The sequence below is a fragment of the Sorex fumeus genome, unplaced genomic scaffold (assembly GCF_029834395.1).
Source record: "Sorex fumeus unplaced genomic scaffold, SorFum_2.1 ptg000098l, whole genome shotgun sequence".
Lineage (NCBI taxonomy): Eukaryota > Metazoa > Chordata > Mammalia > Eulipotyphla > Soricidae > Sorex > Sorex fumeus.
Genome location: NW_026606155.1, coordinates 1,368,431 through 1,379,364, shown reverse-complemented (window position 1 = coordinate 1,379,364; position 10,934 = coordinate 1,368,431). Strand labels below are relative to the sequence as shown.

General features: G+C 43.9%; 1 protein-coding gene across 1 annotated transcript; it reads right to left on the bottom strand.

Annotated features, from left to right (window-relative positions):
- Window positions 1-464: 464 nt before the first annotated feature.
- On the bottom strand, window positions 465-9,371 carry LOC130041192 (corticosteroid-binding globulin-like). Its single transcript, XM_056133242.1, has 4 exons — window positions 8,783-9,371; window positions 3,740-4,010; window positions 1,743-1,887; window positions 465-671 (listed from the first exon to the last, which is right to left on the bottom strand). Exons 1-4 carry the CDS (start codon window positions 9,369-9,371, stop codon window positions 465-467), a joined length of 1,212 nt encoding a protein of 403 aa, XP_055989217.1.
- Window positions 9,372-10,934: the final 1,563 nt, after the last annotated feature.

Sequence of the window (10,934 nt, the reverse complement as noted above, 5' to 3'; positions counted from 1 at the left end):
CTAACATATCTGTCTTTGTACTTTTGTGTTTATCTATTTATATAGCTAGTTTTCTGTGTACCCACCCACCTCTGATGTATCCAGTTTGTACCCTTCTATCAGTTTCTGTGTATCTTCTATAAACCATCTGTATATTTTTCAGGATTTTATCTTTCTTTTGTGTTTGACTTCTATGATTTCTTTAAGTTTTTATTTAGAAATAATTTCAAACTCATAAAAATCTACCACAAATACTTGGGTCTCCAGAAACCCTTCTTGCAGACTCCCCATAACACCGAACCACGTTTAATGAGTGGAAGCAGACAGCCCACTACTGCTGGGTCACGAAGACAGTAGGCTGTAGAAGTGTCCCCTTCTCCTTTAATCACACCAATAATCAGTCGCAATGGAGCCGGCAGTTGTTTATTACAAAGAGGAAAGCCAGGGAAGGCTAGAAACATCCCAGTGCCCAAGGTCAGTGGGCATCATGGCTTCTCATGGCCGGTGAGTTCCTGTGGGTTCATGATTTTGCCCAGGAAAAGGCAGTTCCATGAGGTAGGGTGGAAGACCATGATGATGAAGGGATGGTTGAAGCGAATTGCAGGAGCTTTGCGGCCCACAGACCTGCTGAGGATGTTGGACGAAGCTGCCTGGCCATTCTCATTGAATTGCAGATTGGAGCTGTATACCACCTGTGGGTATGGTCCAAGGGGTGAAAGGTGAGTTCCTGCTGTACCCCAACGTTCCACAGCTACTCATGGCTTCCTGCCCATTTCCCCCAACCCCTCATTGATGCTAGGTGGAGTTGGGATTCAGGGATATGCTGTTGGTTTCTCAGGGAGATGTGGGACCTAACTCCTGTGTGGGAAGGAACTAATCTCTCAGGGAAAGGGGTCTCTGTAGAAATGTCAGGGGGCTATGAAAAAGGAGAAGGATTTCTGGAGTCAGCACCAGCCTGAGTGTGTGGATGCAAAGTCGGGGACAGCTCTGTAGTGGCATGTCACAGGCTCTGCACTCCGGGGTGGGGATCGTGTGTCCAGTAGCCAGGACATTGAGATGGGCCTGGCATGTGCCATGAATGGGAATGAGGTCTGAGTCCAAGCCTGGGCCAAAGGGGACAGAGTTTGTTGGCTCTGCAGCCTCCTGAGCTCTTTGTCTTTCTGACCAGACTCTCCTTGAAACTGCAGCACCCTTGGGAGGAGGAGGAGACTTTGATTGAGCAGTTCTGTACAAAGAGTTTCACAGAGATTGAAGTTCATGTATATGTAGAAGGGGGCCACTATCCCTAAAGCTTTTCCCCTTCCATCCCCTCATAGTTTTGTCACTTTCAGATCTCTGAGGACTGACCAGATCAGAGACATGGAGACTCTCCAGTGGCCTGGGGAGCTCTTTCAGAATGAAGGCATGAATGGAGAGAACAGGGACAAAAACAGTGAAACTATGGATGAGGATACAGTGGGACTCTTTAAGACATCTGGTTTTGGGGCTGCCCACAGCCCTCCTGACCACTTCCTTTTGTGGTCACCTGGATGGCACAGGGACATGTGGGGCTGCAGCCTCCCAGGTCACCTGCCTGCTGCTTCACTGGGACACCCCCTTCTTGGGCTGTGCCACAAGAGAGCCTGCTGCAACCCTCAAGCCATAGGAAATATCTGGGGTTCAAGGCCCGGGACCTGGACACCCACTCAGGACTGAGCTTCGTGGAGTTGCCTGTCATTGTGGATTTGGGGGAGCAGGGAGTGAAGGACCCCAGAGATACTTACCTTTGACAACGTCTGTACTATGCTGGTGTATTTGTTCAAGTCTGTATGGTTGTTCTTTAAATCATTGAGACTCAGGGCCTTCAGGATTTCCCCAAGGTCATAGAGACCAGACAGGGAGAGTTTGGGGATGTAGAGGTCCACATTGCTGCTTGGGAGAAGCATACGGGTTAGGCATTTTCTGCTCAGAGGAAACACATGGGTTAGAGACACTCTGGCACAGTGCCTTTGGCTTATTCACATGGTGGCTTGCTCTGGAACTGAAGCCACCATGTTCTGTGTCTTTAGCCCACCCCCATCTCTGTGTGCATTCCTGACACATCAGGGCAGCATGAGGACCCAGGGACCCTCCCAGATCTCTCTGCTCGAAAGCTTTCGTCCATTGGGCTGACCACTTCTATGAAAAAACAGATACAGTTCTCAAATGTTGGCGCAGGTGGGGTGGGCCTTTATACATGACCTACCCACCTCTGAAGGCATTTGCTTCACTTTAGAATTCCTTCTCTCCACAGTGGAAAGACATTTCAGGAATCCTGAGCATCAGAAGGCATAGGGGGCTACTGCATGGACGGAAGGAGGGACTGAACTGGGATTGGGAGGAGATACTCTCTTCCTGGATCTCAACCAGATCTGGCACCAGTGACTGGAGAAATACTGGCTAGTGTGTGGGCCGGGGACTCTAGCAGGATTATGCTCTGAGCTCCTCCTCCCAGTCATGGGGGCAAGTTTGTTCCAAGCTGGAGTCAGATGGTGATGCAGGAATGAAAGCGAGTTTCCCCAGAGGGAAGCTGGAGATGGGCACTGTGGTCTGAGAATCATGATTTCCATACAACTATGCTATAAGGCTAAGGAGAGGCAGATCAGAAGAAGAGGAACAGGACTGGATGCAGAACAGAACTGCTCAGAACAGAACAAGAGGAGACAGAACTAGATGCTGAAGAGAACTACATGGAACAGAACTAGATGCAGAGAGAACTAGATGCAGAAGAGAACTACTCTGAACAAAACAAGAGGAAACAGAAGTGAACGGAACTAGATGCAGATTAGATGTCGAAGACCAGACTCAAGAGACGTGAAGGAGATGCTGAGAAGGGGATGTTGAAGGAACTGAATGAGACCAGAAGGAGATGAGGAAGGAGATGAAGACAAGACTCTGGGACTAGATGTTGAGGACGAGATGGTTGATGAAGAGAAACTGAAGATGAGGAGGAGAACTGAGGCTTTGGGACTTTGGGACTGCAACCAAAACTATGATTATTACAGACTACAAAAGTGCACTGTAAAGGTAGAGATGGGAGGACATCGGGGAGGAAAGAAATAAACTGACTGCTAACCAGCCTGGGGCCTGGCTCCTGTTCCTTCTTCGATTCCCCGGTCCTTTTTCCCATCATCCGACCTGGGGAGACAGCTCTTGGCCACCAAATGCTTGAGCCCTGTGACTCCAACTTTTCAGTTAACATCCCACCGTCTTGTTTTTATTCTTGTATCTTTGAAACTTACAGTCTCTGGTCACAGTGTGGATGACCAGGTGGTGGGTTAACTTGGTTTAAGCACTGGGGCGGGGGTTGGCAAATAGCCCAGTAGTTATGGCCCATGCCTTGTTTCAGTTCTGGAACTGCCAAGTCCCCCAAGCATCATAGAGTGTAGCTGTGGAAGGCCCCAGAACCATGGGCCTACTTGGGTATTCCCAGTGCTGTGGACTCAGTAGAGCAGACTCTCATTCTTGGGTCATTGTGCTGAATAATGACCTGGTTCATTAAATATTGCCTTTGGGGTCCTTGGACTTCCTGAGCACCCTTTGTAGCCTTCCTCCCATTTTCCAAAAAGGAAAATAAGGCAAGAATATGATGATAGAGAGGGATTTTTACCTCCCGGAAGAGGTCCCTCACCTTACAGAAAGCCTTAAAGTATCTCAGTGCAAACCTCCAGGACAGAGAGCCTCAGTGCCTTAAGCAGAAGGTGGCCAGCAAACCATGTACTCTGAGAATGGGTGGAGTTACCTGCTGATCATGGACGTGGCCCACCTACGAAGCCTGTCTGGGCTCAGCGCCTGGATGACCATGTCCATCTTCTTGCTGTCGGGGAGGATGAAAAAGGCAGTGCTGTTGTTCTTATACTCCAACTGTACCACCATGCATTCCAGCTCTGAGTCATACAAGTACTTAAAGACATTGGACTGGAACATCATGGGCACCTTCACCACGGTCATGTCATCCAAATAGAAGTCTTCCAACCTGGTGTCTTCTGGGTTGAAGGCCTGTTCCCATGTGCCTGTGCAGACAGAAAGTGAAGGCAGAAGATGAAGAGTGGAAGTTACTCAGAGCTGGGGCATCACTAAGCCAGGGGACGGTCCCCTACTGAGCCGTGAGTGTCAAGGCAACTTTGAGGTTCCCTGGGGTGGGTTCCCTGAGGTGTCTGGTAAAGGATGCCCCAGGGAATTCCTTATTGGATCCCCCAGAGACTGTGGAACTCTCTACTCCCGACAGATGGAGAGTTAGCTGCATTTAAAAATTTTTTTTTATTTTGTATTTTAAAAAAAAAATTTTTATTAGTGAAACACCATGAGGTACAGTTATAGACTTACAAATTTTTGTGCTTGGGTTTCAGTTATACAACAATCAAGTACCCATCCCTTCACCAGCGCCCATCCTCCACCACCACGGGTCCCAGCATCCCTCCCACCCCCCATCCCCCCATCCCACCATGCCTCTGTGGCAGGGCATTCCCCCTTGTTCTCTCTTCTTTTGGGTCCTGTGTTTTGCAAGAGAGGCATTGAGTCAGAAATGTGCCCGGGAGATGTGATTCATTTCTGTGATGGTCCTGATGCTGGGACCTTTTCAGCAGATTCCCTGAGTGATTCAGGGGCTTGGCATCACTCTTGCCGTGTCACACATTATCTGTGCAGTGAGGCCTGTTTCAGCGTTCTCTGGTTTGGTTACCTGGATCTACTCTATCTAAAAAGTTTAGCCCCACTCCATCCGGAGGATGTCAAGAAGCTGAGATATAGAAAGCCTGTGCTAAATGCTGCTACGCCAGTACCCACACCCACTCTGCACAGGTGTATAGGCACCTCTATACTCCTGCATTCTTTTCCTGTTCTTGCTTTTACCCAGGGCTTTTACCCCAGGTCAATTCATTGCCAGAGACTCTGCAATCACTTGTAGGCACCAGATACTAAGCAGAGGTACTGAGCCCCTAAACAGACAAGGATGCACTGTGTGTGAGTGCTCAGTCTGGTGGGAGAGAGGGCCTTTGGCATTTGTGGGAGCACCTGAACTGCCATTGCTAAATGTGCCAAAACTTGGCCCGACCTCTGCCAGGAGTCACGATCACGATCACGACCATCCTGTTATTCGTTGATTGCCTCGAGCAGGCCCCAGTAACGTCTCCTTCGTCCTAGCCCTGAGATTATATTCAAGGCTCTTTAGGAGAATGAGACCCATCATTGTTACTGGTATTTGGCATATTGGGTACACCATGGGGAGTTTGCCACTCTGCCGTGTGGGCAGATTACATTCGGTAGCCTGCAAGTTTGTCCAAAGTAGGAATGAGATAATAAGATGTAGCGCAGCCGCGAATGTGGCCGCGCTTCTGGGAGCTGGGTTTTATAGTCTCTGGGTCTTGGCCGTTGATGAGATTACACGGCACCAGGGGTCCAGTTGGTGGGTGTGACCCCCGCCTACTGGAATTTGGAGGATCTGGGTGGAGGATGCTCAGCCCCGATCTGAGTAGGCTTGGAGATCTCAGTCCCGGGACCAGCATGCCAGGAGTAAAGTATATCATGAAACTACAAAAATAAGGCAAAGCCAGTCACTCTCCAAAAGAATAAAGCTGGAGGCATCACACTTCCTGGTTTCAAATACTACAAAGCTCCAAAATTGCACGGGATTATCACATAAGAAGAACAATAGAGCAGAAACAATCTCCCAGAAACAAACCCTCTCAAGTACTTTTAACTGATATTTGATAAAAGAGCCAATAATACTTAGTGGGGAACAATACGCTGTTCTATAAGTGGTAATTTGAAGTCAGAATATTCCCATGCAAAGGAATGTAGTTGAGTCTCTGTCTAATCTTATACCACTCATCAAATTTAAATAAAAAAAAACAACTGTACCTCATGGTGTCTCACTAATAAAAATTTTAAAAAAAGATCAAAAAGTGAACAGAATGGTTAACATCTAACTCTTGGAAAATAATATAGGGAAAAAATCACTTTGACACTGGTTTGACTTGATATTTTGGATATGATATCAAAATTACAAATAAGGAAAAATCTTTTAAAAATGTGACTACAACAACAACAAAAGACAAAAAAGTTGCATAATTAAAGATACGTTCAACGAAATGGAAACCGTCCTTAGAAATGGGATCAAGGGCCAGAGTGATAGTACAGCAGGTAGGGCACTTACATGTGGCTGACCTGGGTTCAATTTCCAGCATCCCTATATAGTCCCCTGAGTACTTCCAGGAGTAATTCCTGGGTGCAAAACCAGGAATAACCCCCGGGCATTATGACATCCAAACAAAACAAATAAAAGTAAATGGGAACAAACTTTTTCAATCTGGACATTGCTATCTAAATGAATAAACATGTTTTTTTTAATTACATAGCCCAGTACTGTAAAAGACTCCAAAGTCCAATTTGGGATAAAGGCCCCCCAAAGAGGATAATTAAAATGGCCAACAGGTACAGAAAAGCCAACTCAATAATTTACCATTAGAAAAATTCCAAATCAAAATATAATATCTTATAGCAAAAAAAGAAATCTGTCCTAGAATTCAGGCCAGGACAATTTGGATAATATCTCTCTATCTATCTATCTATCTATCTATCTATCTAAGCATTTCCCAAAAGCCATTCTGTACTTCCTCCCCTTAGAGAAGCCCGTGTTCTCTCTTAAACATGTTTCTCTTTTCCTATCCATAGCTCTTAAATGTTTCCTAAACTCTTCATGTCCTTCCTAAAATTCTTTTCTATGACAGGAGACACTGGACTTAAGAACCCAATAAATTTTATAAGAACTTGGGAGCTCTTAACTCTTACTCTTGTCTCTCTGACAAGAAATAGCAGATTTTTGGCAAATGAGAAGAGAAGGAATCCTAATGCATTTTGGAGGAAGGTAAGTTGGTGCAGCTTCTACGGAAGACATTATGTAGGTTTCTCAAAATTAAAAAAAAATACGACTACCACATAGTCCAGTAATTTCACTCTGCATGTTTACCTTAAGAAAATGAAATCACTCACTTGAAGAGATATCTGCACCCCAGGTTCACTGCATTTTTCTCAAGATCCAAGATACAGATACAACCTTAAGAATGTAGGATGGCCAAATTGAAGTAATGGTTTGGCCTTTTAAAGAATCTATATTCTATTTCACATTCGATAGCACAGCAGGTAGGGCATTTGCTTTGCATGCGGTCAACCAGGGTTCAATTCCTTCGCCCCTCTTGGAGAGCCTGGCAAGCTACCAAGAGTATCTCACCCATATGGCAAAGCCTGGCAAGCTAGCTGTGGTGTATTTGATATGCCAGAAACAGTAACAACAAGTCTCACAATTTGTTGTGAGACATTACTGGTGCCCGCTCGAGCAAATCGATGAACAATGGGAGGGCAGTGCTACAGTGCTAATATTTTAATGTGATGGATTGAGGGTGGAGGACCCCTAATACAGTAATGCCAGTAAATTTAGACATTATTCTCAAGGATATTGGTATCTAAACCACCAGATCACAAAACTGATCAGAGGCAGGTTCTGGTTAAAAATAAAAATTCTGCGGTGGGAGAGATAGTATAGTAGGTAAGGTGCTTGTCTTGCACATGACCAACACACCCACTACTGTCTATGGGTCCCAGAGTACTACCAGGAGTGATACCTGAACACATAGCCGGAAATAAGCCCTGAGCATCACTGGATGAGCCCCTACTGGTTCCCTGACTCCCCACCCCCTATCAACCCTGCAAATTCTAAGACTTTTCGTAGGAGACTTTGTTTCTGGAATGGAATCTGGACTTTTTATTTATTTTTTATTTATTATTTATTATTATTTTTAAAATTTATTATTATTTAAAATTTATTATTTTAAATAAATTTATTTTAAATAAATTTATTATTTTAAATAAATTTAAAATTTAAAATTTATTATTATTTTTAAAATTTTGTTGATTCACTGTGAGATATAGTTACAAGCTTTCATGTTTGAGTTACACTCACACAATGATCAAACACCCATCCCTCCACCAGTGCACATTCCCCACCACCAATATCCCCAGTATACCCCAAATTTCCCACCCTCCCACTGCCTATATGGCAGACAATATTCCCCATATTTTCTCTCTACTTTTGGGCATTATGGTTTACGATGCAGATACTGAGAGGTTATCATGTTTGGTCCTTTATCTACTTCCAGCACATATCTCCCATCCAGACCGATTTCTCCAACCATCATTTTCTGGGTGATCCCTTCTCTATTCCAGCTGTCCTCTCTCTGCCCGCTCATGAGGCAAGCTTTCAACTATGGAGCAATCTTCCTGACTCTTATAAATACTGGTCTGGACTTTTTAATTTTAGCAGTTCTCCCTGGAAATTTTTATGTATTGCCAATGACATGATGGAAAACCCTGCTCCAAACTGGTGAGGAGGAAATGAAGATTGGTTGGTGCAAGATCTGGTCAGAGCTGATGTAGCTTATGGAAAGTAGGTACTATGGATTGAAAGGCCATCAGAAATTCCTGAGAATGAGGACTCTGTATGTTCTAGGTTATCATTCAAAATAGGTCCTAATGACTGACTCAGTTCCAGGCTCAGCAGGTATTATTTAGACTTTGAGTATGCCATATGATTCATGGTCATGTATTTTGGCCAACCTCAAAGATTTTGGGCATGTTCAAACTCTTCTGGACATTTACCTTTGTTAGGAACATGGAAGAGAAGAACTTCATGAAGAAATCAACTGCTATGCTCAGTGATACCTGTGTTTTTGATGGTTGTAATTGGTTTTAGTAACAAGTGTCTGATCTTAATGGAATAGCGAGAGAGTACCTGAGAAGAAGACGTAGTTGATCAGGACGATGGTGTTTGGGCTCTGGATATCCAAGATTAAGTCTGATATTTCCCCCTGTGTTTTATTCTTTACATACTCGTTGATTTGACTGCTGGTTTTGGTCCAGTCCTGGAAATCTAAAGGCAAGTTGTCCAACCCATAGTAGTGCTGGGCTTTTACTGGGAATACCGTCATGATATTCAGGGTCTGATTTTGGAACAAGGTTCTTCCTATGCTCATTTTGAAGCTTCTGTCTGACTGCCTGAAGAATTCATAAAGTAGCCGGAAACTCTCTTGGACGTCATAGTTTGACATTTCACTGAGGTCTAAGCCCAGGCCATTAAACAGTTGAATGCGTGCAGGGCCTCCGGTACCCATAGCCAGCATAGTCAAGGCCATAGAAATGCTTACAGGGGAGATCAAGATGTCCTTGTTGGGATTCAAGGTTTCTAGGTTCTTAAAAAGACTGAAGGCAAAGTCAGGAGACAGGTTCCGATAAGGGTTATTGTTGCTTGTATCTGTAGCCTCGATGGTCTGAAAGCCCTTGAGAAGCAAACAGAGGAGGGAGGCGTAGGAGGAGAGCAACATGGTCCACTTCAGCCAAACCCTGCCAAAACAGGAAAGCCTGTTAGCTGTGTGGAACCCCCAGGGCAGAGCTTCCGGTGAAATGGGAGCTGAAGATCCCATCTAAGCCCCACTTCCTTTGTCTCCATTGAGTGTTTGACCTAGGGCAATTCAGGTCATGATGTATTACCTGTATTCTGATCTAAGAAAGAAGGAAATAGAGAATGAGAGAAAGAAAGAGAGAAAGAAAGAGGAGAGAAAGAAAGAATGAGAGAAAGAATAAGAAAGAGAGGGAAGAAAGGATAGAAACTTTTCTCATCCAAAATTAAAATGTACATCACAATTCCAATTTTAGTAAGTATAAATGAGATCTTGTAAGGGCTGAAACAACAAACAACTGAAATTCTAAAAGTATGGACAGGGTTAAAACTTCCAAACAGGAATTCTATACCCAGTGGCACCGCCCAATAGTGTCGTTCAATATAAATGTGGAAGAAATTTAAAGTGTCCCAAGGAAAAGCTGAGGGGTTCGTTATCCCTAAAATGTCACTGTAACAAGTACTATAGAGAGAATTTCTGATTGAGTGAGAGGAATCTAGAGGGTGAACAGATCACTTACAAAGAAATAAATATCCCTATATATGGTAGATGCAATGACAATTATAAAAACTATTATTTTAGTTTGTAACTCCAGTTTTTATTTTCTATTTGATTTTTAAGATAATGCATAAAAGCAATGATTATATTTGGACATAGATTGCATAGTGATATAACATATGACATAACAGAAAGGATATGGGAAAGAACTACGTAGGCTCATAGTTTTGTATGATAGTGAGGTTTGCTTGCATAAGTTCAAATGAGAGTGTTAGACACTTATAATATTAAACATACTTTCTCTTGTGGGTAGTCAAAAATATTTATTAAAAGGTATATATGAGAAATATAAAGGTAAAGGCCCTCCCGTTGATCGTCGATTTGCTCGAGCGGGCCCAGTAACGTCTCCATGGGAGACTTTGTTGTTACTGTGTCTGGCATATCGAATGCTCTTGGTAGCTTGCCAGGCTCTCCGAGAGGAGCGGAGGAATCGAACTCGGGTCGGCCATGTTGGCCGCGTGTAAGGCGAACGCCCTACCCGCTGTGCTATTGCTCCAGCCATATATATATATTTAAAAGTATGTGAGAAAGGAGTTAAAATATTTCACTATACAGAGCAAGTAAATACAAAAGACATCATACAGGACCAAAAAAGGAATATAGAGAATAAAGAGAAAATAAAACTGTGGAAGTAGGAAAACAGAAATATGTCTCTTGTCTCTTTTTTCTTTCTTATTTCTATTTTTTCTCTTTCTATTCTTTCTTTTCTCTCATTCTTTCTCTCATTCTTTCCTTTTCTCTTTCTCTCTGTCTTTCTTCTTTCTTTCCTTTTCTCCCTCCCTCCCTCCCTCTCTTCCTTCCTTCCTTCCTTCCTTCCTTCCTTCCTTCCTTCCTTCCTTCCTTCCTTCCTTCCTTTTTTCCTTCTCTTCATTTCTTGCTTGCTTGCTTTTTCTCTGTCTATCTGTCTCCTATTTCTGTGCTCTGAACCAC